This window comes from Podarcis pityusensis (assembly GCF_964106645.2).
Source record: "Podarcis pityusensis genome assembly, chromosome: 2".
NCBI lineage: Eukaryota > Metazoa > Chordata > Lepidosauria > Squamata > Lacertidae > Podarcis > Podarcis pityusensis.
Genome location: NC_138029.1, coordinates 39,336,584 through 39,363,583, shown reverse-complemented (window position 1 = coordinate 39,363,583; position 27,000 = coordinate 39,336,584). Strand labels below are relative to the sequence as shown.

The 27,000-nt window shown below is 42.6% G+C and overlaps 2 protein-coding genes across 9 annotated transcripts in view; one reads left to right on the top strand and one right to left on the bottom strand.

The window, feature by feature from the left end:
• The window catches only part of B3GNTL1 (UDP-GlcNAc:betaGal beta-1,3-N-acetylglucosaminyltransferase like 1), a 166,154-nt gene extending 150,383 nt beyond the window's left edge, over positions 1 to 15,771 (top strand). For all 5 annotated transcript variants that reach the window (XM_080993952.1, XM_080993953.1, XM_080993956.1 and 2 more), the window contains 3 exons: positions 3,489 to 3,557; positions 5,165 to 5,239; positions 13,683 to 15,771. In XM_080993952.1, coding sequence (XP_080850078.1) covers positions 3,489 to 3,557; positions 5,165 to 5,239; positions 13,683 to 13,763 — 225 coding nt within the window. In that variant the 3' untranslated portion in view covers positions 13,764 to 15,771. The remainder of the gene's footprint in view (positions 1 to 3,488; positions 3,558 to 5,164; positions 5,240 to 13,682) is intronic.
• Positions 15,439 to 27,000, bottom strand: part of TBCD (tubulin folding cofactor D) — a 135,812-nt gene continuing 124,250 nt past the window's right edge. For all 4 annotated transcript variants that reach the window (XM_080993611.1, XM_080993614.1, XM_080993613.1 and 1 more), the window contains exons 34-40: positions 26,550 to 26,671; positions 24,448 to 24,525; positions 22,159 to 22,248; positions 20,397 to 20,484; positions 19,819 to 19,928; positions 18,947 to 19,031; positions 15,439 to 15,764 (exon numbers count right to left, since the gene is read on the bottom strand). In XM_080993611.1, coding sequence (XP_080849737.1) covers positions 15,756 to 15,764; positions 18,947 to 19,031; positions 19,819 to 19,928; positions 20,397 to 20,484; positions 22,159 to 22,248; positions 24,448 to 24,525; positions 26,550 to 26,671 — 582 coding nt within the window. In that variant the 3' untranslated portion in view covers positions 15,439 to 15,755. The remainder of the gene's footprint in view (positions 15,765 to 18,946; positions 19,032 to 19,818; positions 19,929 to 20,396; positions 20,485 to 22,158; positions 22,249 to 24,447; positions 24,526 to 26,549; positions 26,672 to 27,000) is intronic.

The window sequence follows — 27,000 nt, the reverse complement described above, 5'->3', positions numbered from 1 at the left end:
AGGGTAGCCTGGATAGGAGAAGAAACTCTAGTTTGAAGACCTTGCTGAACAACAACAGGAGGAATCAACCTGCTTCCCACCCACTTAGTGCATCAAACACTACAAAAGACAGAGACGTGTACCCTTGCCAGTCAGGGCACCTTTGTCTCCCACACACCCTGTTAACTGGGGACCATTTTCATGGACCAACCTACATAATGCCATGGAGTGGTGCTTTAACGTTCAGTTTTACGGGCTTCATGTCTGAGCAGTTTTAAGGAAGCCCAGCTTCCCAGCTGTACCTTTCTCAGATTCAAGGGATTGACAGGGCAAAGTTATAACATTTCTGCAAGAGTGAAGCTGAACAGACCCTTTTTGTTTTTTTAAAAAAACATCCGATTCACCTCAAGGTTGCAGCTGTAGATAGAAACCCAGATTTTTACTGGATGCTTAAAGGGTCTGTTTTGTCTGCTTTTTGCTTGTCAGTCCAGCTTCAGCATCGTGAATGTTTGGGTTACTTTTATGAGCTTATTCCCCTTATTGATTCAACGCAAGCAGATTTAATGAGAAAAGCACAACATAAGCAACATAGGTTACACATATGGGAACGTGCAAGTCCATAAAGTTTTCTGTACTGGAGATACTATGCAATTGGATTTTTTTCAGACTTGTTTAAAGTTTATTCTGTGAGTTTATGGATAAAATAATGCATATCAGAAGGACTGTAAATGCTGTACACACTTCCTGGGCATTTGCCCAAATGCACAAAGGTATCTATGCAAGCTTTGGCCCCAACATAGGCAACCAGCTACTCTTCAAGATCTTCGTGCAGTTATGTTGAAGGTCTGAAGAGCTATTCACGTTCAGTTGAACTGGCTGAAAAAAACTCTCCAGAGTTTTACACTTAATCTTCTGACTATCTCAAGAGCAGCTAGTGCACATGGAGCCTGGGTTTCCATGTGCATATATATGTACCTGATTCCTGAATCCTTCCACATCAAACAAAAGGGGTGGGGAGATTATGGAAGGAAGTTGGACTGGGCAATAAGAAAACATGGCCGTAGTTGGTAGTTTCTTCTGCAGCAGACAGTTTTCTAATCTGGTCCCCTTCAAATGTTGCTGGACTCCAGTTCCCATCAGCATGGCCAGTAGTCAAGGATGATGGGAACTGTAATCCAATAACATCTGAAGTACCAAAGGTTCCCTGTCTCTGATTTAGAATCCTGGTTTCCACTTCCCCTTCTCCCTAAAGCATGGCTATTTCAGATGATTTTGCAGTTGGACCGGAGGCAGTCAAGCTCATTGGTGTCTGCCAAGACCAGTGTCTGTTCAGTATACCAGACACCGTTTTTCACTCAACATGAGATCATATAGGCATTGCAGGAGCTGTGGAATTATGACCCTTTCCCTGGAATATTGTGTTTTCTGATTGTTAGAACATTTGCCTTCTTGGTATATATTATGCAATACTTCATGCAGTCTTCATAAAACATATGGGCCTACTGATGGGAGGGAAATAAATAAAGTGTATAGATCAATCCTAGTATTTTCAAGTTAGCAGTTTGTGTAAGCCCTTACCCAGAGTTCTGTTTATTGCATAAACAATTAGGCATAAATTGCTACATGACTCTTCCTCCCCCCCCTTCTAATTAAAAGGTAAATAGTGATGGCACAAAAATAAGCATCTTAAGACTAGACCACCCATGTGGGATATAGGTTAGTGCAGGAAGTACCTATTCCGAGACTGTTTGTGCACTATTTTAAACAGTTTCTGTGCTACCAAAGAATGAAAATTATGCATACAGAGGCCTCATATTTAGACATTCATACATCTGATTGTGTATTGTAGGTTGCTTTCACTTCTTTTTACTGACAGAAATATTCATCAAGTGCTATGTTGGGTTTTTGTTTTTTCAATGTTATGCCAAATATTAGTGCTCTAACTTCAGTTTTGTAAATTGGATCTGGGAGGCCTGGACTGTGGCCAAGTTGATCTCTCAGCCTCAGTTCTTCCTATGTAAAAATGGGAATAACAATGATGTGTTTCACAAGCGCTGGCCCTTAAAAAAAAAGTGCACCATTTATCCAAGCAGAACTGTATAGAAATTGGAGGCTTCTCTTTCACCTGCATCAAAAGGGAGTTTCTTGTTATTTATTCAAGTACTACAAACCTTAACCAAACACACCACTATTTGCATTCTATATTCATTATTTTCTGGTTTTAATTACAGTGGTACCTCGGGTTAAGAACTTAATTCGTTCTGGAGGTCTGTTCGTAACCTGAAACTGTTCTTAACCTGAAGCACCACTTTAGCTAATGGGGCCTCCTGCTGCCGCCCCACCGCCAGAGCACGATTTCTGTTCTCATCCTGAAGCAAAGTTCTTAACCTGAGGTAATATTTCTGTCTGTAACCTGAAGCGTATGTAACCTGAAGCGTATGTAACCTGAGGTACCACTGTATAAGTTGTCTTCTCGGTCAGATCTACAGCAATAAATAAGGTAAAAAATTGAGTGAATAAATACTAAACATACAAGCCTAGATGGCAAAGCAAGACTTCAGAGATGGCTGTTAACACTCTTTATTACACTGCTCATTTAGCCTGATCTATAAATACTGCATTACTAAACTTTTTTTGTAGATCCCTGTGTGATTCTGCAAAAACATCATGTTCCATCTTGGAGTTATCACACCATCTTAAGCACTTTACTGTTTCGTTGTAAGTTGTGTGTGCTTAAAAGCAAACAAACCCAGAAAGGCGAATATACAAATGCTTTCAATAAATTGATACGATTTTGATAGAACCAACTTTAAGTTGAAACAGTTTATTCCCTCTCCTGATAGATTTTCTACAGGACTAATATTCTTGGCTCTGGGTTGAGAGCTCATCAATCTTCCATCCAGCTAGCAGATGGATTTTAAACTGCTAAAGTGGCCAATTTAAACTGGGCATAGATGCCCATGGGAATAGTGTGTGGAAGGAGAAATTTTGTTGATCTTGACCGTTTTTTAGCAATTTGGTAGGGGTGCTGTGTGTATGGTCTCTGACATTTGGGCAATAGTTAAGATAACTTAAAGGCCAGGAAATAAAGAGATTGAGCTGTTCCTGTCATCACTGCCCATCATTGTACTGTGTTTTACATGTTGTCTTTCACTAGGACCTGGCAACGGCATGAAGGAAATAGTTTGGTTCATTAATTTTAATTTTAAACACATACAGACACCCCTGCCTCTAGACTTGCTTACGTTATTCAAGTAAATATGCTCATTGCTGCATGACTCTTGTATACAAGCACATTGTTGCTCATTGTGATTCATGCTCACTTATTATGGAACTGTTGTTTTGTACTACTATTAAAACAGCCTGGTAGTGCGCGCGCGCACACACACACACACACACACACACACAGATGTGTGCAACAATTAAACGAAATAGGTTCAATATCTCCATTGCTAAATAGCACTTAATCAACTGTTCCCCTAATTTTTTTTCTTTCTGGTCTCCTTTAGGTGACTGCATTTTGTGATGTGGATACAAATAAAATCTCAAAAAGATTTTATACTTATGAAGAATCTAAGGTTGGTAGCTGTCCCGATAAATGCATGTTCTGAATTTCTGTCTAATCACTGTGGAGGAACAATGTCTAAAAATGCATCATCATCAGCTCTTTAACTCTTAATATAGTTGTTGTGAGAGAAGTTGCAAATCCCACATAGAGAAGCATAAATGTTGCAGTCAGAAGACGTAATTGCTATTGGATCAAAATATACAAAATCAGAAAATGTAACTGCTGTTGCATTTAAATATACAAATTGGGATATGTTGCTAAAATTCTCTATGTTGCCTGCTTTATTTGGGCTGCAAAATTGGGAACCACTGTAGAATTTCGATTTATATGTCAGCCCCTTAGCTGTTGAAGTAGAAAAGGAAATGGTAGGGTACTTTGTGATAGATGTGAAAAGGGGGGGGGGAATCATCTCAGCTACTAGAAAGAAACACATGGCTCCTGTTTCTAAACTCGAGCAGAAACTGCTTATATTTTTTTCAAGCTGGTCTTGCCAGTCATGAAACCTGGAGGCGGGAGGTGGCGGTGATGGTGGTTTGCTTCTTTTGAAAGAGACATTTGGCTTCTAAGGATTCTAAGCCCATGAGATCCTACACTTGAGCTAGATTCTGAGAAGGGCTGCAGGATGGGAACAGATCCCACAGCGCATTTGGCAAGCAAGGGGACGTCCATGCAACCTGATATTTCATCTTGTAATATGAACATTGATTTGAGATTATTGGCCGGCTTAGCGCAGCTTTCTAAACAACCTTACAAAGAAATGGAGGTTTTGGTTTGTTACCAAAGCAGTGGCCCATAGTAGAATGAAGGGCTCTCTGTCCCGTTCCTGAACACTAGCTGGCAGCCTTCACTCTCCTTATGAATGGCTGTCATCTTGGGTGAGAGTGAATAGTCAGAAGAGAATGAACTATTCAGAATGAAAAGATTGCCTTAGAAATACAGAATGGCGAAGAATGAGAAGCAAAACTAAATTTCTAAACAGAACATTTCCCACTAGGAAATCCAGTTCCTGCTGCTTTTCCTCTTCTTTGCCAGACAGTTACCCTGAATGGGAGGCTGTAAAATTAATACAGTAGAAGAGGGGAAACCGAGTGGGGTTTTTTCTTGGGGGGGGGGGAAGGTAGGTTGTGAAGTAGCTTCTGTTATGTCAATAAATTAGGCCAGCAAAAGGAAAGATGCTGCTTCTGGGGCTGGATTCTGCTCATTCTGGCATCAATAGGAGTTTGCTGCCTGCTTAATGAGGGACCAGGACTTCATATGCAGAGGCTAAAACAATATTTTGAGGAAAGTGAGATATCTATGGGGGTATAATTTATATTTTTTTATGGGGGGTAGGAGTCCCAAATGCTGCTTCATCTCAAAATGGCAGTGCTTGAAATAGGAGTATTTCCACTTAGCTCCGGTGAGGATAAGCTAGGGAGAGCAAAACTAAAGTGTTGCATGTGAGCCAAGGAGGGGGAAGAGGCACAACCAGAAGGAACCACTGACAACACAGTAGCGCACATGGCAGTTCACGATCACAGAACCCAAACTAGGGCAGGAATTACACCATTCAGTTTAGTGGGCTGCAATGCAGCTATGGGATATAAGCTAACAAGAAACGTGCTTCTCTCTCCGTAGGAAAATCCCAAGCCCAGAATCCCCATCCTACATTTCAGAGATGCTTCCCCACCTTTCATTATTTGTGTGAAGTTGGTGAGTATAATTTTATTATCTAAGGCAAGCGTGTGGAATCCACACCAAATTAAAAGTTGCGCCTTCAGTTGCAATAAAGCACGCATTGAACAATTATTCCTCGTTTGGTTTCGTTTGTCCCAACTTGGGGCAATCTTTTGTCCTCATATTGGCAGGTAAAAGGAAGTGTGAAATTGAGGGTTTGGGCCAGGGCTGCACCACTACTGACTTTATATTTTTTGTTGACTGAAGCCCACCTGGTAAGCCAGTGCGTTCTTTGCTGCCTTCAAGTGGTGCTCAGTCATGTCAGAAACACACAGAAAGAGGAATGCTAAAGTTTTAAATTACCTAGAAAAGCACCATATCAAAACCACTCACCCAAGCAAACTCATTTGTTACTGAGAGCTGCAGCTGCGGTTGCATTTTTTTTTAAAAAAACCCCAATTCTTTATAAATAATGCGTCCTTCCTCCCCCAACCCCCTTTTTTCTTTTGTGTCTTTTCTATCATAAGCCCAGGGACTGTCTTACAGTATTTCTGATCTTTGTAAGCTGCTCTGGAAGTCCTCTTTTTTTTTACTTAAGAGAATAAAAATGCATGCGTTAATGAAATAAAAACACCTCTTTTTAAGAGGATGCATTTTAGGGCTCACTTCTCTGGCGTTACAAGGTGTCTTTTCCTAACTTTGTGAATAGTGACACTAAGGTGGGTGAAGGAAGCTATGTCATTAGCCACTACAATTTTGCCTGCGTTGCTCTAAAATCTGTTTTGTTTTCTTGAGAAATCAGCAGGGGAGGAATGATTTACATGGCCCCTGTGGTTTAATTCTTGCCCTGCGCAGTGAGAGGGAAACCACTACCTGTTGTTGTTTAGTTGTGTCCGACTCTTCGTGACCCCATGGACCAGAGCACGCCAGGCACTCCTGTCTTCCACTGCCTCCCGCAGTTTGGTCAAACTCATGCTGGTAGCTTCGAGAACACTGTCCAACCATCTTGTCCTCTGTCGTCCCCTTCTCCTTGTGCCCTCCATCTTTCCCAACATCAGGGTCTTTTCCAGGGAGTCTTCTCTTCTCATGAGGTGGCCAAAGTATTGGAGCCTCAGCTTCAGGATCTGTCCTTCCAGTGAGCACTCAGGGCTGATTTCCTTAAGAATGGATAGGTTTGATCTTCTTGCAGTCCACGGGACTCTCAAGAGTCTCCTCCAGCACCATAATTCAGAAGCATCAATTCTTCGGCGATCAGCCTTCTTTATGGTCCAGCTTTCACTTCCATACATCACTACTGGGAAAACCATAGCTTTAACTATACGGACCTTTGTTGGCAAGGTGATGATTTTCATTAAAGTTGCATATCTCTCCTTAGTGATGGGGATGTGATAGTTAACGTTGTGCAAATTATCCTGCTACTCATAGATGGGGTGTCCTTCCCCCCACTCTGAACATTTCACCTAAACTGGATCAGCTTATTTTTCATCTGATGTTGCCAAGCAGAACTAACACAGCAGCACCAGCAGGCAGGTAGTAGAGTTAAACCAAAATGCTCTTCCTCCTAGGTAAGAACTGATGCAAGTGTCCCTGATTCAAGTCTTATAATAGACATAATTTCACTGCATAGCATTAGGCAAGTCGCAATTTCTCAGCCTCTGCAGTATGGGGGATAATGTATACCTGCTGTCCAGGATTCATTTGCCATAGTGTATGTGAAGCACTTTGAACACTTGGAGCATTATATAAAGTTAAAAAGGTAAAGGGACCCCTGACCATTAGGTCCAGTCATGACCGACTCTGGGGTTGCGGCGCTCATCTCGCTTAATGGCCGAGGGAGCCGGCGTACAGCTTCCGGGTCATGTGGCCAGCAATTGCAAGAGTGGAATGGGTGTTGAGAAGTGGGAAGAGGACAAATTTTGTTTCTGGGAGCCTGCAGAAATTCATGGAAACAGCCTCTCCCATCCTCACCCACTCCCACACCACACTGATGTCCAAAAAACGCCAATTTCTATTCATTCTTATGTATACATACATGAAATATTGTCCATCACCTTGGTTTGGTTTAATGCAAATTTTTAATCATTTGTCTATAAAACGTTGAAAAACCTTGCCAAACTGTTTATATTACCTATGAAACGTGATTAATAGTATACTAAGACACAGATGGTTATCGGATATTGGTAGAATGCCTTGGAGCTGAGCACAGATCAATTCAGAGAACGCACAACAAGAAGGCGCTTTTTTGATTACTGCTTAAAACTTCGGTTGCATTGAGAGTTACCCTTTGCATTTCATGTCAGGAATTTTTAAACTCCCCTTTAAAAAACGCTTCACAGCAGCTAAATGACTTGCCAACTGGAAATGCCTTTCTTCTGTTTCCCCTCTGTTCTCACTTTGCATGAAGCAGACCTTGTTTTGCTTCGCATCCAGTTTGAGCTGAAAACCTCACCCCGCCTCTCTTTACCAGCAAGAAGAAGTGACTTGTGGTTTCTAAGGGTTGGAAGAGTCCCCTCTTTGCAGGCCTGATGGCAGAGGAAATGGTTTCTAAACTGGTTAAAACTTGCTGAGAGAAGTTGAACTTTTGTTGCTCCATGGTGATATAATGCAGGCTAAGGATAAATCCGAGGATTCAGACCGAGATGTATTTCTGGGCCCCTTGAACTTTCGTTTCTGCACAGGCCACATATGAAAGAGGAGATGAAAAACAAACCCACCACACTGCTGTGTATTTAATTTCCCCCAAATACATGAGCCCTTCCTCCTCCCCAGCCTCTGCTGACACTCCTGAAAGAGATGAAGGGGGAGATGCAGCACACAGTAAGCCCTGCAGACAAAGGACAGCCGGGAGTGTTGGGAGGGAGAGGGGCAAAAGAGGGGGAAATGCCACAGGCAGGCAGCCTTATTTAATGAGTAGTAGGAAGCCAGAGTCAGCCCTGCGATGTTGCGGCACAAAAGCTGCAACCATTATAAGCTGCATTTAAACGTCAACATCTTATCTAGGCGATAATATTGCAAACCAGGACTTTGCTGCATTGGTCAAGCAACGGTACAGTTGCTTTGCAATGTTCCATTTTGGACACCACAGTTCAAGAAACATGCTGGCAACCTGGAGAGGATTCTGAAAAAGTCGAGACATACTAATGAAAGGGAATGAGTACTAAAATTGCTGCAGATGGAAGAGACTCGAGTTCTCTGGTAGTAAAATAAAGTCAGAAGGTAGAGGCAAGAGAGGAATTGCACATAAGTGTTCATTTGATGAGAAGCAGCATAGCTCATATATGATAGATGAAGATAAAGAAGACTTAGGTTTTTAAAATATTTTTGGCAGATGCAGTGGTGCGAGTTGTTAATTTCAGTTTTAAAACATTCCCCAGATTTAGTGTGTTTTTGCTTTCTCTACCCTCCTTTTGTTTGATCCCTGCTTATGGCCCACTGAGTCATGTATCATACAGCTTAACCTTGTAGTATCCTTGGTCACTGAATGATCTGACCCAGAGCTTTCCAAACTGTGTGTTGTGACACGTTAAGTGTGTTGGCTGCACGCTTCTCCCGGGGCTGGAAAGGGGTTAGTTGAACCTCCAGTTTGCTAGTAAAATTGAATTGCTGTGTCACGAAATGATGCATGTCTAAATAGTATGTAATGGACATGAAAAGTTTGGAAAACTCTGATCTGACCTTTAATCGGGTGCCTTAAGCTTGTGTGGTTTTGGTATACCCAGACACCCACGTGGATTTGGTCACATCTATCACCTGTATTTTTAACTGCAATGCACCAAATGTGGAAGGCAGTAGCAAGTGATTGGTGATTGATGTGTTGTTGTTGTTGTTGTCATCATTATCATCATCATCACCACCATCACCATCTGAGTTATGCACTCACATGCGACTGTCACATTTATATTTTACTACCAGTATTTTAAAAAGCATGCACAGCATGGCTAGCCCATTTCCGGCTTTATCAAGTTCTTCCAGCCACAGTAAAAACTATACTGCTTAATTACATAGAAACCAGTGATAACTCCTTAGGAGGTGCCTGGGGAAGAGAGTCTAGTGAAGCCTGGATAGCCAGCCTTGTGCATCCTGAAAATCTCTAGCACCTCCAGTGTTGTTAGCCATATAGTCTTAGCAGGGTCCTGGTCCAGATGCAGAGGAGTCTGTACCAAGTGCATTTCCTTCCAAACCTTCCATTGCAGGTTAGATCTCATGGAATACTTTGCATCTCGATCCGTTAGCTATGCAGGCCCAAGCCCAGGGGTGAGATCCATGCAACCCTGCTGATTGTCATGATCCCAGCTGATCCTGCTCACCACATGCTGGGATAAGCAATGGCTTCTCAAGGGCAAAGGCAGAAGTCTTTCCGAGTCCTGCTACAAAGACATCTTTTGAATAGGAGATGGCAGGGATTTATACCTAAGTCTGTGTACGTGCAAAGCATGTGCTCTGCCATTGCTTCCATCATAATCTCCCTTGCTAATGGGCGGGGGAGCAGGGGGACATAATTTTTAATATCTATAGATCATAATTTCCAAGTGCCAGTTATACTGTTTTTGTTCCTGCCACCACCCTTCCTTTCTGCATAATTTCCACCAAGTTTCCCTTTAAATATCATAGGCTAGATTTTGTTTTGTCACATACTTTTTCAGTATGAAAGTAGCTGAGATTTCCCCCCTGGCCAGTTTTTATTCAGCATCTCCTCTCCCCCCCCCCCCCCCCCGGTCTGCTTTGGGCCTCAGAAATTACGGTAGAAGCTTAAAAGCACAGAATGACTAGACACACACTCACTCCATTTATCTTGCCAGTTCAGAAGTGGAAGCTATGCCAGATTACTGTCATGTAGTAACAAGGGTGTGAACTACGAAAAGGTCACAGGAGTGTGTTGATCTATAAATAGTTAATGCAGCACTGGCTGAGACTAATGGAATTGTTAGGTTTTATTAATGGTTTAGTAGGAGTCTATGACTGGGCCCCTAAACTCCAGGGCCAATTGCACCCCTATAGATTGCAGAGCTGCACCACAGGAGTGATGGGGTGCAATTTTATGGGCATTCGCCCAGGTATGTGGAGTGTCTCCATGACAGCACAGAATGTGCAGTATTTGGACTTAGGGGGCTTGCGATTGACTCTTAGTCAATCATGACAGGGAGGAGAAATAGCCAGTCAGGAGATGTGGATGGTAAAAGGAGACTTTGACAGCTTAATTGGCAGGCAGGACCTGCTGAGGGGTTTTGGGGGCGGGATAAAGCAGTTCAGTTTCCTCACATGGGGGGAAAGTACCTAGAAAAGTGCTAGAGGTGTTTTATGGGCAGAGTAAAAGTGGATAGCCATACTAGGAAGAAATAGATTTAATATAAGTTCTGTGTGGGGAATTGTAAGTAAAGTTATTGTGTAAACCCGAAACAGTGTTTCTTACTGTGCCTTTAATAGTGAAACCATCAAGCTTCATCCCTTGTTGAGTTTGTTAATAAAAATACAGCTTGTGTTTCCATTCTGCCCCAGTTTTGGTTTGTTCATTGAGTAAGTTGTTGCAGGAACCCCAATATCAAGAGTCCTTGCTATGGAATTATATGTTACCACATATAAGGAATCCCTGAATTCTCAGTTCTTATAGACAGGGAGTGACCAAGGCTTTAAAAGGTCAACAGACTTGGTCATGTTGCCACATTCTCATCTTCACTGAGTTTCACTTCACAAGGCTATCTGGCTTTGTGTCACCAAACTGGCAGGCCTCACTAAGTTGTAAAGTCTTAGCAATGGAGAATCTCATTAAGACTCTGTCTTTGAAGGAACCTGGCTGTCCTGGCGAAATTATCCAGAAGCAAGTATCTGCATTTTGGGCTGAGAGAAATAGGGTTTTTCCACCCCCAGGAATGAATGGTCTGTCAGAGATTATGTGTTAAGATGTGAGAAACAGGCTCTCGTTTAGCTTTGGATGGCTGTAAGGCCTGGGCTGTTTGCTTTGGAAACAGTTTAAACCTATGGGTGGAACTTCTACAATTGCCAGCTGTGCGGCGCACCTTCCACCCTGAAAGCAGCTCCTGGCTAGCTTGTTTTGGCATTCTCTTTAAAGTCTTCCTTGGTAGGAAGAATTACCCAGTGCACACCCTACTGGGTATTCAGTAAAAAAATTATTCAGCACGTGAAGGCAAAGGGTTTCAGCTGGATCAAGCAGAGAATGTTGCTCTCCAATCCAGTTTGACTCTGCACTCCTTTTGTGTTTGGTCAAATTCAGAGAGAGAAGTGCACAATCATCACCCAACTTTTCCAGTTCTTTGTCCACGCAGTTGAAGCTTAATAATAGGGCATTAATAATTTTTGAGGTGGCACAATGTCTTGAATTCTGTGATTCAAAAGGTTTTTAGGTTGAAGATATTGTATGCAGCTCTGTAAGGATTGTGTTAAGAGAGAAGGCTCACCGTCTCATGCCATGGTTTAATACGGGAACACGCTTTGTTAAGTGGTGGATATTGCTGTAGGGATCTCCAAGTAGCAACTAGAATCCAGCTTTGTACATGCTTCCATGCAGGTATGTTCTCCTGGCGTCTGTGGAATTTGCATGCACTTTGGGACTATCGAATTAAGGCAAAGCTTCATGTTAGTGTCCTACTTTTCAAAAGTGTTACATTACCCTTTATTCATACTCAGAAGCAGTAGCTCCTTTGTTCTTACTAATCTTAATGATGGAGTATTATTTAAGGCTAATCCCACTGGAAACATAAATTACAAGCACCCTGAAATTAAAGGCTCAAGAGAAATGCTGAAGTTGCGAATGATGTCATCTGCTTTTCTTGCCAATCACAAGGTTGGGTGGAGGGTATCATCACATTAGACTGTGCAGGTTGGCAAATAGGCGCAAAGTTCCTCTTCGTACAGTAGGTAGGATTTGGAGGAATCACCAGTAGCCAGAGTTAATAGTCCAGTTGCTTGGTTAAAGCATCTCTTAATAAAGAACCCATTCATTATGCAAAATCCACCAAATCAGCAATATGTTGAGCTGTCATCAGAATGTTATGCGTTTAAGTTGCTTGAAAAGTAGCATCTGTGGGTCAAAAATGTAGTGCTGCTATTGGGTTGGGTCCCCTCCCCCCCCCGTAGGTCTAGGTCCTCATCTGCAAGACAGTAGTTCCGGTAATAGCAATATTTGTGCTAGGGAGAAAGATTTTCCTTCACCTTAACCCATCTCTGTCCATTTTTAACCTCTACCCTTCGCTATCCTACTTGCTTTTATGCACTCTGTTCAAATCACTATCACCATGAAAGCTGGTGTTGCTCACTTCCTGGTCAAATTAAGGACCTTGCATTCTCCTTGTCCTACCTATTACCTAGTATTGAATCCATCGTCGTTGTTTGGGTATAGCAGAACATCAGGTGCTGGGACATTTGCTGTTACCTGTTCTGCAACAGATGGAATCCCACCCCCACCCCCAAGTCATTCATGGGATGGGATAGTGCCTGATCAGAACTGTGCTACAGCACATTCTAAGTTTTATGCTGATACTGTTCAAGCACAAGGAATCTGCCTTTACAAAGCATCAAAGCAGTGTAAGTCTTCCCTCCCCCTACATTACTCCATAAAGGACATGGGGGTAGGTCACAGAATATGTAGAATTCTATATGTCCAGGGGGTGGGGGACAGCAATGTCATTAGCATGTGCAACTGTCAAGACTCCCCAGATGTTGTTGGACTACAACTCCCATCATCCCTACCTAGCAAGGCCAGAGCTCAAGGATGATGGGAGTTGTAGTCCAACAACATCTGGGGACCCACAGGTTGAGAACCGCTGGTCAAGAGGGATGGGAGACCTGATGAGCTCTGATAAGCCAGTATTTATATGACCCATTGTACTGCTGGAAGCCCCTGGCTATGCTCTGTGGTCATTTCTTATCTGGAATAATGAAACCTCTATTAATAGATAGTAATGGTTATAACATGGATCAAATTTATTTCAGACTTGCATCCTCCCCCCCAAATATCCTGGACTGACAATAAAGTCCCTTCAGGCTTGCCAGTAAGATATGCAGGTATTCCCCATACAGTAAAAAGCCATGAAATGGGAAATGCTCAAGTTTAAGTCCTTAAATTTTTGGACTTTACAGTGTGAGTCGAAATGTTCCTACAAGCTCAGCATGTTAGGAAGAGAATCCTACACACTCGTATTGGACTGAGTTCAACTGACAATGACTGTTGCTGTGACTAAACATTAATATTGTATGCTTGGATCACGGAAATGATGTGGTTTCATGCTAGAGGATTTACATAGTTTCGGGGCAGGAAAAGAAGCGAGGGTTGAGAAGGAAGAGAGAGCAAACTATTATCGGTATCTCTTAGTACAACCTTTAACTTGCCCACATCAACCCAGAGTGACTTACAACCAAACAACCAGACAAAAAGAAAACCAACCATATACACTCCTGTAAAGAAGGATCTTTGAAATCTAAGTATGTCAGACAGATTCAACTAATTGATCTTTTGTTTTGACAGGATTTGACAGGTGGACAGTTTGAGGAAAACTTGAAGTTGTTGAATCTGAAGGAAGCTGTGGATTATTATCATTTTAACTGAAGAACGTGGTGCACTGGAAGGCTTTATGTTGCGAGACAAACCAGAGGAGACGCTAGTCTGTTTCTGCCCCCACCTCCAAGGGAATTCCTCAAAACAGGTATTAGTAAATTAAAAGGTGAAATACTACTTGTATTCCCTTAAAAAAAGGGGGGGGGACAGCTGATGGTGGAATGACAGCAAAGCTTAGTATACAATCTAAACTCTGTTCTGTGAATGCTGCTCTCAATCTGAAGGTGTACAGCAGGAGTTTCCCACAGAGTTGCTAGCATTTCAAGGATGTCACTCCTTTGCACCATTCACACATTGTAAAGGAATAGCAGGATGAGACCCTGCTGATCCATTACAACCTGCACATTGGGGGAAATGAGACAAGTCACAACTTTGATGATTCCCCACCCTACCCCAGCTAACACGTTGAAATGTCTAACGTTGTAGGGGACACACCCAATTGTTCTTGCATTGTTTTTTAGAAGGGTGCATTTACGTCGGCCCTTGTATCAAGAAGTGGTGAGGGCCTATGTAATTCCAGCATGGGCAGGAACAGCTGGAGGCTCCTCTAAGGCCCTGCTATGCTGTGTGATGCATGTGGTTTAATATGCAGGCTTAAAGAGGCTACACATTATCCTCAGGCTAGGTAAAAGTCGAACATGAGAATTAGAATATAATTTACATAAATGTGCTTGGAAACTGTCTCCATTAAATTTTTCCTCCCTATTGTGAGATTAACTAGTCATTTAGGGCACTCCTGTTCCATAGTAGTGAAATCCATTGTGATAACAAGAACTACTTCTACATAACCTTGCTGGTTGTTCCTCTGTATCAGATGCTTCTGGCTACATGCTTAAGACCCTTTCACTGATGTAAAACCAACCAGAGTGAGGGGCTCACATTGGTTTTCCAGTCTAGACAAATTTATTTTGCATAGCCAAAAATGGGAGGGGTGAAATAACATTTCCAAAAACATTCTTTGGATGCTGCTCACAGCAACTTGTTGCCCCTGTAGCTCCAGGTAGGATATTTAAAAAAACATCCCCAGGCTTTTCAGACGCAGTTTTAAACCTGCAGACTGTATCTGGGCTGCTTTTCTGGTATTTAGCTTTGTTTTTTTGTAAAGTGCCCTAGGAATATAACTGAAGGGTGCTATATTATTATTTGTAATATATAATAAACTAAATTAAAACAGTATCTGAGCACTGCCAGATAATGTTAGTGTATGGCAGGCTGAGAGTTTTCATATCAAATTGGTGGTGGCACAGGAGAGTCAGCTGTACTTCCTGTTTATAGAGGTAACATTTTTCCAGTTGAAATCACACAATGAATTTAGGTTATGATCCCATTGTTTTGGTGCCCTTCACACATGCCAAGAACATCAATAGTCCCTTTCCTGAACATCATTGTGCCACATTGCTCTGCTAACATACCAAGCGTACAAACAAACCCTTTTGCTTGGTGTGTGTGTGTTTCTCTTCTTTCCTATACAGCAAAGCTGCTAGCTGCCCTTCTGTGCACAGCAACTGGAGTTGTGCATTGGTTCTTCTTACAAAACAGTGGTACATAATTTCATTTGACAGGATAAAGTCCCTTAGTGCCTACAAATTGCCTTTACTGGTGCTTTAAATATTCACTGTAGACCAAGCTAACAGCTGAAGAAGATGGACTATACAGGAAATGCTGGTAGGATGATCTTTCCAATAGATGTTTAATCCAGTTTGGGGAAAGAAACACAAAACATCAGCATACATACTGAACATGAAAGACAAGAGAATATCATGTGGCCAAACTGCCATCTTGTGGTTAGAGATTAAGGAGTGACCAGAAATAGCGACTTTTGTTTTGTTAACATACATTTGAGTTTAAAACCCCTTCTGCACACAGCTTCTGAAAAGACGCTTCCACAATCCTGACTTTTCAAGTTGCTGTGACAGTAGCTCCTGTCCGCTGTTGTATCTACTGCTCTGAAGAACTTGTTTTCCTAATATTGACAAATTTCAATTATGTGCTCTGCAGAAAAGAAGGAAGAGCCATGAGTTATTAAGAGCTTATTTTGAAACAAAATAGATTGACACCACATCTGTGGAACTGAATAAACAGTTAGCTTAGCCATCTTAAATCTATGCATAACAAATTAAGTTTCCTTATGGAAGGGTTGATGCTACTGTACTGTGTATATACATCAGTACTGATTAAGGCTGGGCGATACCTGGTTTTTAACATCATGAGGAGCAGAGATACATCACCCAGCCCCACACTCTTCTGGCTTGTGTGACCAAGAACATTGGGGAGGGGCTTGATAAGGTACCGTATTTTTCGCTCTATAGGACGCACTTTTCCCCCTCCAAAAATTAAGAGAAAATGTGTGTGCATCCTATGGAGCGAATGCAGGCTCCTTGGCTTCAGCGATAGCAATGTGAAGCCTCCAAAGCGCAGAGGGAGAGCTCCCTCCACGCTCCGGAGGCTTCGGGTTCCTTTTGCTGAAGCCGGGAGAGCAAGACTCTCCCGGCTTCAGCAGAGAAGGAGAGCTGCGCAGCGCCCCTTCAGCGAAGCGGGAGGAGAAATTGAAGGGGCTCCGTTTCTCCTGCCGCGTCACTGAAGGGGCGCTGAGCAGAGAGGGGGAGAATTTTTTTTCTTGTTCTCCCCCTCTAAAACAAGGTGCGTCCTATGGTCGGGTGCATCCTATAGAGCGAAAAATACGGTAAGTGAGCAGCTTCCCGTACCCCTCAGTTGATCAAGCCCCCCCCCCACTCCAGCTCACATGAGGCAGAGGTGGGGGCTTCCTTAAACTGTTCCACTGGTGGCAGACAGCCTCCCACCCCTCAGTGGAGTAGTTTAAGGAAGCCCTCTTCCAGCTCACCTGAGGCAGCGGTGGGCGCACAGCCTACACGTGGCTGGACTTTTTGAGCTGCAGGTACGTTGTGGCTCCCCAGCTACTGCCAGCACAGTGCACGCAGGGATATGGGAGTGAGGAGTGCTGTATGTAGAGCCATGGTGTATTGGCAGCTCAAAAAGTGTGAAGCCGGTATCGTGATCTAGATGCCATATCAGTTCCAGACGATTCCTTGATTTATCGCCCAGCTCCAATACCAATCATATTATTACAAATTATCTACTACCCCTGTTCAGAGCAACAAATGTAAGCTCCAGTTGCTGATATCCAATACATTGTGGAGTACAGCTGCAGCACTACATAATTTGCACATGTAGCAACTTTTGTATACCAAGATATGCCATTTTATTAAACAACTAGGTATTTAAAATATTCATTCTGACCACTTCTCTTTATATTAAAGAGAGGCGTCTTTCATGGCTACAAGTTTATTTAATGAATTCAACTGTAAGCTTGCCCCCCACCCCCGCTAAAAAAGGTGAATCGAGGTCAAGAGAGTTGGTAAAAGATACACACTTGAAATGTTCTTTCCTTATTTTATAAGGCATTCTGTGGTTCTCTTTGTGAAATGTGAGCTCTGGAAGCTGGATAGCACTTGCATATTTTTCATACACTCCCTCTGAAAAATAGGGTAGTAGGGAATCAACCTTGTGTGAAAATTCCTCCAGCTTGTGGAGAGAGAAGCCTTCAGCTACAGCACAAAGAGATGCAGATGTGGCTGTCAGTCTAAGATCAGAGAGCCATGGGACCATTTTCAAATCTTTTGATACCGAGGAAATGCAAAACAGCTTTCAGGACTCAGCATTTTTTTGTCCTTGTGAAATCTTAACGAGTATTTCTTTGCAATTGCTATTCCATCGTCACTTGGGAGGCAAACACAAACACACACAACCAGCAAATAGAATCATACTTAAACTATCACCACCAGTCATTCCTCAGAGAACAAACCCCAGCTCTGGCTTAGAGCAACAACTCGTCACTGCATGCCTCCATTGATGCTGCTGCTGCTGCTGCTGCTGCTGCTGCTGCTGCTGCTGCTGCTGCTGCACAACCACTTTGCCCTCCACCAAACCAGGAACACTAATGTATTGTTGTATTCCTATTGTATATTGTAGGACATTTCTGTCCCATTTGCCACTGCAACTGCCTGGACATTACTTCTTCCTGAAAGCAGTATAAACCTCAGGACAAAAAAACCTGGAATTAAGTGCATATTGGGGACAGGTCTTACATTAATGTAAACAACTGCAGCGAGCACTGCAGGTGGGATACAGCTATATTCAACCAGTACTCAAAACTACTTTGCGAAGAGCAGATGGGCACGCACACACAGGTTGCACTTTTCAAATCTCAAATGTGAGAAGCAACTCTGAAAGGGGTTCCACTTTATAGAATGTCAATATTTTCCTATTTTAGTTTAAAACCTCAGATTACCATCGCTGAGATTTGGTACTAAAAGAAACAACAGAATATGGCAACAGCGTATTGTTTTCTCTTGTCACGGTTATTGTAGAGTTGGAAGGGACCCCAAGGGCCACCCTGCAGAGCAGGAATCACTGACAGATAGCCATCCAACCTCTGTTAAAAAAACTCCAGGGAAGGAGAGTCCACCACTGCTGTCAAACAACTCAAATATATGAATGGTTGTCAAATGAATGATGGTCATTGTTCATTTTCTGCTGTTCTATTTTGGCTGCAAATACACACACACGTTCATGTAAAATTTAAATAAATATTTTTTTATGGCCCAGTTCATACAATAACATTAAGCCAAGCTCACATGGCTTAGTTTTGCGTAGTCCAGTAGCAGGACGAGGGGTGGGCATGAAGGAGCCATGAGTTCTGCTACAAATACCTGGGTTGCACATATCCATGTTTTTGACTTATTAAAATCTCACTGGTGTTTGTGCAATTATTTTGGAACAAATAATCACCTAGCCTCCTCTCTTTGAACTAAAGTTGGGATCTAAGAGACAGATGCTATGATGTTCATATTTTCTTGTAAAATTCAGAGTGGAATTTAAGCCCGCTTTTGGAGCCAGCTGCACTGTATTAATTCATGCTCAAGTAGCTAAGCACCAGAAGTCTGGAATGCTTTCAAGAGAATAGAAGGGAGCTATAAAGCACTTGCTTTTTGGCAGTTCCACACATGCATTAAAGAGGGCTAGGCTTGAAGCAAAACTCTGAATATCCTGCCCTGAAATTGTGGGCTTTGCTAAATGTGCAGGTCACAAGTCTTTCCTGGAAGAATCCCCAAAAATATTCACGGTCAGTTAAATGGATCCTTTAAAAACTTTACCTTAGCTGCTAGTTGTGGTTTGGGCACTTTCATTAAGTCACAGAGATAGTTGCGCTTCTTCCTCAGAAATGGCAATTCTGCATCCCTGTTTGGTGAGGGAAAATAGCATCAAGTTATACGGACAGATTCAAAGTCTATCACGTCACAAGTACTTAGGCTAGCAAACTTTACTCCAACCCATTCCAAGATGGGATAAGTAAACCTATGATGAATTAAGTAGTCCACAAGCTAAGCAAACATAAATGCAGTTTAAATACACTACTTAATAAGCTGTCTGCTCTGAGCTCACTGGAGGCTCCATAAGGGCAGTAACTAAAGAGTAGGGAGAGGTTTTAATGCCACCTTCCCCAAGTATATCTCTTCACTGCGCACCACACACAGAAAGCCAGGAGCTGTGGAAAAGCCCCACTCAGGAGTGACAGGCCAGCTTCAGAAACAGTGCCTGAAACTAATTGCTCTGGTCTCATTAGAAGCCCTTAAGAACAGCAATGATGGTGGCAGAAATGCTAGAGAGATAGGAAGAGGCCTCAACAGTAACACCACACACCCTCGAGTGTTTCTTTTAGCAGCCAGTCACTGAAGGAGAGGAGCTAATAGTTTTGTATGATATAATTGTATAAGCTACCTTGGGAGTCTATTAGCTCAAAAGGTGGTGAATAAATCTACAACATAAGCAAATGCAGTTCAAGATCACTCCTTGCATCAAATGAAATTTGTATTCCAGATTCATGTGAATCGAAACTGGCATCAAACCTCCCCAGTCATCATTGTAACACACATTTGTCTGGTTGTATCTGCACTCCAACATGGAGGGTTAAATGTCAAGGGTTGGGAGTCAGCATAAGGTTGTAGGTGTGGTTGCATTAACTCACCAGTCAGTGTCACTTAGAATTGTCATGACCTCCTCTATAATATCCGGTTCAGCAATATCACTGTAGGTTATGAGCATTTCATAGACATTACTGGCTGTTGCCTTTCTTATCTGGAGGTAGAAAAAGGAATAGCTTTCAATTACTCTAAAGAGACTAAATGTTTGGGTAAGAACACCTTTGTATCATGTCCAGAAAATCAAAGGTTCTAAAGCACTAGGGTATCGTTAACACTCATACACATGCACTCCAGAGTCAACCAGCATAGTAAATTAGAATATACACAGTCACTCTACCTTTCAGCTATGTAGGTCCAGAAAACAGGATACTGGTTCAATAGCCAGATATGTCTAGTGGACTTTAAAGCTGGGTTATTTGCTGTGCATTAAATAACAAGACTGAGGTGAACCCAACTGCTAAACTGAGAGCACTCTTCAAAGAAGATCGTAGTGATTTACAAATACATTATGGAAGAAGAAATGCAAATTGTCATGAAGTTGCCCAACTACATTTAGAGAAATCCACACAAGCAATAAAAGATCAACACCTCCAAGTTCCTAACCAACATCTCCAATACTTACAACAGGAAACGGATGGCAAAGGAGGAGGAGGAGCTGAAACAGAACTTTCTCTCTCATGCTGCCTGGAAACTGGATCAGACCACAAAACCTTTATAAAAAAAAATAAGTAATGTTATTTCATCAGTGGCTTTTTCATATTACCACAGAGGAGAAATTGTATTGTTGAGTCCAGAAAGGATGTGCAATGTAGAGAAGCCCTCTGCTGCACTCTATCAGTGTCACAACCAACTCTGCAGAAATATATGCATGGGGGGAAATTGAGTTTGGAAACCATTCTTGGAGCAAGATGTGCCAGATATGAGGTTTTAAAAACTAAAAGGTGCCGGTATTATATACACTCACCTGACACTACAAAAAGAAGTTCTCTTGCATAAAACAATAGATAAGCATTTGCTAAACTGTGAAGTTTCACAAGAGAAGTACTGCTGATTTTCAGCCTATATATCCTTAACAAAGAACAGGTGAATGGACAGACACTGAACCCAGAGAATGTATCAAACAAAGCTTAACAAATCTGCCTGCCATGTCTGTCTCTCATCATGCATCTGAAAGCTGGTATTGGGCTGGGGGGTGGATTTAGAACTGATTATTAGAACTGCAAAAACAGTAAGTCTTATATTTTAAAAAAAGAAACTTTAAAAGTTTCCATAACACACACTTAGAAAGATTAATTTTATGTGGTTTTTTAAAAAAACAAACAAACAGAGCAAGTGTTGTCTAGTTCTTCAGTTGAATCAATCAATCAACTACAATGGCAGCAGATCGGCTACATGAAAGAAGTGAACAAACTTGAGAGAAGCAGCTTACTAAAACAAGTGAACCATTAGCAGCAAGGTTCTAGAAATCCCCATCAAGTCCTACAAAGACCTCAGAATGCTGATTATTTCAGCAGCTAGCCTATTTAGCTGGTGGGGAGTATCTGTAGAGCAGAGGTTTTCACCCTTTTTGAGTACATGGCTTGTTTGACCAATTGCCTTCTTTCTGCAGCACCCCTGTGGGGCTCAGCAGCCCAGTTATGTCACCCCTTTGCCTGCAGAGCTGACAGCCACTGGCCCTTTTTCAAACACCCTCCCCCTTGTGGAGTGTTCCCTCAGCCTCTTCTCCTCTCTTATCTCCCCTCTCCTTGGGAGTCCTCTGGGCAGCCACAGCTGCCAACCCTGGTGTCTCCCCTGCCCCAAAGAGAGAGGCCTCCTCACACTGCCCCACAGGGGCCTGGGAAGCACCCCCTGACCAGCCCCAGAGGCACCATTTGCCTGGGGAGCTTATAGCCAGGGCTGTTGCAATAAACAGCTGTGCAAACTTTTGGGAGGCAGAGACGCAAGAGGGCATCGGGGGAGGGAGGGAGGGAAAGGGGCCAGTGTTGCCCCTGACTATCATTCAAGGCACCCCAGGGTGCCATGGCACACTGGTTGAAAACCACTGCTGTAGAGTATCACAACCCAAACTGCCCTATGGTTAAGGCCATACATCAACAGACTAGGGATGTTTTAGTTAGCAGTATTTGCTTTAGAATCAGTACTCATACAAGGTGCTTCTAAATTCAGTATGGCAACAATGCATTGGCACTTTTTTAAAAAAACAAAAGAGTGAAATCACAAGATTGCTTTACAATGGGACGTGAGCTTTTTGTTACATTTTCATGTGCCCCCCGCCCCAAAGCCACTACACAAATGCAATGACAATTCTTTCCTCAATGCACTAGGTTATTTTAATAGTTCCCTAGTTGTCCCTCTGCTTTGTTACAATTTTTTTTCCAACTTACACTGCAATGCTGGAGCGAAGTTTCTGGATATCTTTAGATCTTCTGCTCTCTTCTTTACAGAGTGTGAGTAACTTCATAGGAAATGGGTGGCTGAAAATTTTAAGTAAACATTATTTCAGAGGGGACCAGTTCTCCTGAGTGTTGCAAACTGTGTTGGACGTTACATAAGCAATCACTAACCACTAAGCTGGCACAGTGGACTTCCGTTTGGGGTGCTAATATCTTGGCCTAGTAATCACATGCTGGTTAAAAAGGTAAAGGGATCCCTGACCGTTAGGTCCAGTTGTGGACGACTCTGGGGTTGTGGCGCTCCTCTCGCTTTATTGGCCGAGGGAGCCGGCATACAGCTTCCAGGTCATGTGGCCAGCATGACTAAGCTGCTTCTGGCGAACCAGAGCAGCGCATGGAAACACCGTTTACCTTCCCACCGGAGCGGTACCTATTTATCTACTTGCACTTTGATGTGCTTTCGAACTGCTAGGTTGGCAGGAGCAGGGGCCGAGCAACGGGAGCTCACCCCGTTGTGGGGTATTCGAACCGCCAACCTTCCGATCAGCAAGCCCAAGGCTCAGTGTTTTAGACCACAGTGCCACCTGCGTCCCTCCACATGCTGGTTAGTATGATATAAACTACTATTTTCTATGCCTAAAGCTTTGAATATATATATTTTTAATGTTATGTTTTAAGTCTGAATGGGAAAAGATTTCATGTAGCTCTTAAACTAGTTTAGACGCACATACACCCCCAAAAATAAAGCTGGTTCAATAAGATTAAGTGTTTCTATCTTATCCAGACTCTCCATTTGTAAGCAAGGCTGCACAAAGTTGCACATGTGTAAATTACCCCTAAGGAAACACATTCTATCTGTATAATATTGCTGCAAGGTAGAGTGCAGAATGGATTCTGCATTCTTTGTTTCAAGCCAGGTTAACTTTGTTAGCAATTATGCAAGGCTGTGCATAGACAGGATGGAATTTATTGGAGATTAATTCAGTTAACAGGAGTGCTTGCTGCTTTTCAGCACAGGACAATGGCAATATAGGGAATGAGGTGTGATTTCCAAAGGAAATGACAATACAGGCATTCAGCAAAGAGGCCAATTACAGCTGAGCATCTGGAAAAAATTTAGTGCATGTAGTCTAATGTGTAGGATTCTGCATCTGAAATAGACCTGCTTTGCTTTCTGTCATCTGCCAATTCCACATTTGTAATAACTAACTCTAACCTATGGGTGATCTCAAATAGCACAGCCTCTCCAAAGGAAATTGAGAAAATTCCTTCTCCTGTATGGGCAGCACTCCAGCAGAAACAGGATCAGTGAACAGGGAAAAGGGATCTGTCTAAAAGGTTCTGTGTTATGCAAATTGGGCACACGTGTTCCTGAAAATGGAGCTTTTTTTAAAAAAAGGTGAGCAGCATTTTTATCAGATCAATCACGACATGACTCAGGGTGGTCCCTAAATCAAGAGCACAGAGTGCCCTCCATCTGAGAGCCTGCACAGGTATGAAATTACTGTTGTTAAGGAAAGCACCCATCTGTGGATGAAGTCAAAGCACCACTGACTTGTTGCTTAAAACCTGTAGCAACACACTCCATCGGATGGCACATTACTGCACCTTCAGCAAATGGTCATACAAGTATAATATACAAAGAAAACTGCAACTGACACTCATGTATAAATACTGGATATGCTACTAAAACTGGAAAGAATAGTTTCTCCTGCCCTTTCATTTGGTATCTCATAGGACAAGAGAACAACATGACTCAAGTATCTACTTTGAGATTTTGTTACGATCAAGTGTGCGTGCGTGTGCACGCAAGCACTTGAGGTAGTTTTACTAAGATACTGTTCAGTGGTTCACTGGGATTATTTCTACAAAGAGACTGACATCACGGGTGATTGTCATTAGTTCTGTTTAATTTGTAAACAGGATTTACAACTCAACTCTTAGTACTGCTTATGACCTGGTTTGCACATCACATTAAACCACATTTAAAACAAACTAGTTCACTGTGAATGAGCTACAGGCCCTTTGGTTCTCCCCACTCCAGCTTTGTTGCAGGGGAACATGCCATAGTCTGTCTTGTTGTGTTGTCTGAACACAGGCTAGTTTGTTTGGAAGAAACAAACCACACACAGTAAGCAAAAAACCTTGGCTTCTGATCATCATGACCGTGGGTTCAGATGACACACCCAGCCATACTATGGCTTGTTTTCCTGCAGCACAGCAGCAACTGGAGGAGAGGCAGGGAAAGAGAGGCTTTATACTCTGCTCATTAGTACTTACTTCTCTTCTGTTAGAAAAATATCAAAGCAGCCATTGGCCAATATCTGGTCCAGCATCTTTAGCAACGGTACAGATACCCTAATGAGGAAAACACACAGAAGACAGAACAACATGTTTGACACCACTTGCAATGGGACTTTCACAGTTCAGATTAAAAAGAGAAACTTTTGCCAAAGTTCATACACTTCTGTCTTTTCAGATAGCCAAAACTAGTTTGAGAGCATGACTGAGAGCTAACTGCACACTTCGTGAGATCATAAAGCAGTAGTCAGGTGGTAATACAGTCACACATGTTTGCAGTGCCCGTATGACCATTCTTACTCCATTGGGGGAATCACACACTGTGGTGTTTACAGGGCAAAACTAGATGCTCTTTGTGTTGGGGTGAGAATCAAAGGAATACTTTCTCCCTATTTACCAACCTGACGGATTTTTAATTTTTCTCCCTAAGCCAGGATCTGAAACCAGGTCTGCCCAGAAGGTAGGAATCATTTGCAAGGAATCAACATGCAATGAAAGGGATGGGGAGACGGGACTGTGCACCTTCCCTCCTGCAAAAACTTCCCTGCAAGTGCCCTCACCATCACATTCCTGCTATCTTGGCAAGTGTGGGCACCACACATCTGCAAGGCTACTGTCCAGCTCTGCCCACAAACAGTGCAGGAGTGTGAAAACTTGTGACGCAATGGCTCTCCAGTATCCAGAATCTAACACAATACTTAGTTCGTTTCCTAAACAAAATTTGAAATGGGAAAAACAAAGTGCAGAAGTTCAAACTTCAACCATTTTAGCTCCAGGGAATGGTCAGATAAGAGTCTGCAAGAGTTTGGCAAGGCTCCTGGATTCCTTTCTGTAATTTATACATTGAGACACACATCTGAATATTCCCATTAAGGAGTGGGGCGTGTGCCTGCACACAGTCATTTTCTGGCTGTTGGCCTACATACCCTTTCAGAATGTGATGAGGAAATAGTTTTACTGGCAGTGTTCAAGCATTAACATACACACCCTATCCCTCATCTGTTTCGAAAATTTAGAGCAGAGGTGGGGAGTATGTGGCCCCTCCAGATGTTGCTGGACTACAACTCCCACCACCCCTAACCACTGGCCATGCCGCTGGGAATTGGAGTTCATAAACATCTGGAGGGTCCCCACCTCTGCTATGGGAAAGCCTGCCTTGGTTTAAGAACACTCTGGTTTAAGAACGGACTTCCGGAACGGATTAAGTTTGTAAACCAAGGTACCACTGTATCCATATTAATTGTGCATGGTGACACTGCTCCCTGCCCTTGAGATCTCATGCCCTATATTCTTGGATGATCAGAGGCCTACAATTCATTTCCTCACCTATGTTCTAGAGCCTGCATCCCATGTTCCCTGATAACTCTAGTGTTTGTTCCTCTGACATGCTGCTAACTGGTTACCACTCCATTGGCTCCTCTTGCCTGTGCACAGGAAATAAATGCCAGAAGGAACAAACGAGTTCTTCTGGGACTCATAGTTCATGAGAGAGAGCGTGTCACATAGTGAGGTGCACGTTTCTCTTCTAGAGTGCTTTGTGGGACCATAACACCAAGTTCAGAGATAAGCCTCCATTTGCTCCTTGATAATTAAGAGGCAGCCAGCAGCAGAGGCTTTGCTTTGTTCTCAGTGCTGTGAGAATACAGTGCCAAATTTGGAGATTAGCCTGTGACTGCTCCCATGGCTTGAACACTGAATCAACTGATATCATATTCTGTGTCAGGTGACAAGACAGGGAGGCAGAGGTGGGGGCCAGTTCTGGATCCTCAGGCCAGATCCAGTTCCCCTTTCCTGCCATTTAGTTATGTAGCCTGTGCTCCATTCAGGAAAATATCCCCCAAATGCAATTTGGTTAGCCAAGTTATTGTGCCTTCCTATCTCTTATGCCTGGCAACTCAGCAAAAAAAAAATATTGGCCCACTGACTTGCGCTTCTGGCCTTAGGCTTTTTCATAACCATAGATTCCAAGTCAAAGAGAGTAGATGGAAAACTATAGTGACGTTTTTTAGCGATTTATCTGGTAACACAGGAATACATTCAGGAATGTGCCCAACAAGCCCCTATAGAAAGATGCAGGTTACCTGTCATTCAGCAGATTGTCCTCAAAGACCTTGAGCAGTGTATCACAAAAGATGTTCATTGCATCCATATTGCTCTGAATTCCTTTCAGATAGCTGAACAGGCTCTGTGATGAGCACCTTACCTGCAAGCGAAAAACACTTCCAATAAACAAGCATGAAAAGATTAACTTCGGCCTTCACTATATCTCCGAGGGACTTTTTTTTCCAGAGTGGGGAGCAAGGGAGAAGAGAAAATTTATTTTTGAGGTTTTAAAGTTGATAGGAATTCTACACTACATGAACAATAGGAAAAATGCACTTCGGCATCCTTTATAACCAAGGACCCATAACAACCTGGTAACATTGTGCCATTTCAGTTAAATAGGAAATGTAGTTGGATGTTTAAATGTACAGCTTATTAAGCAAGAAAAGCAGCCAGTGGCATGGCACATTTTGCATTTTATCCAGGAAA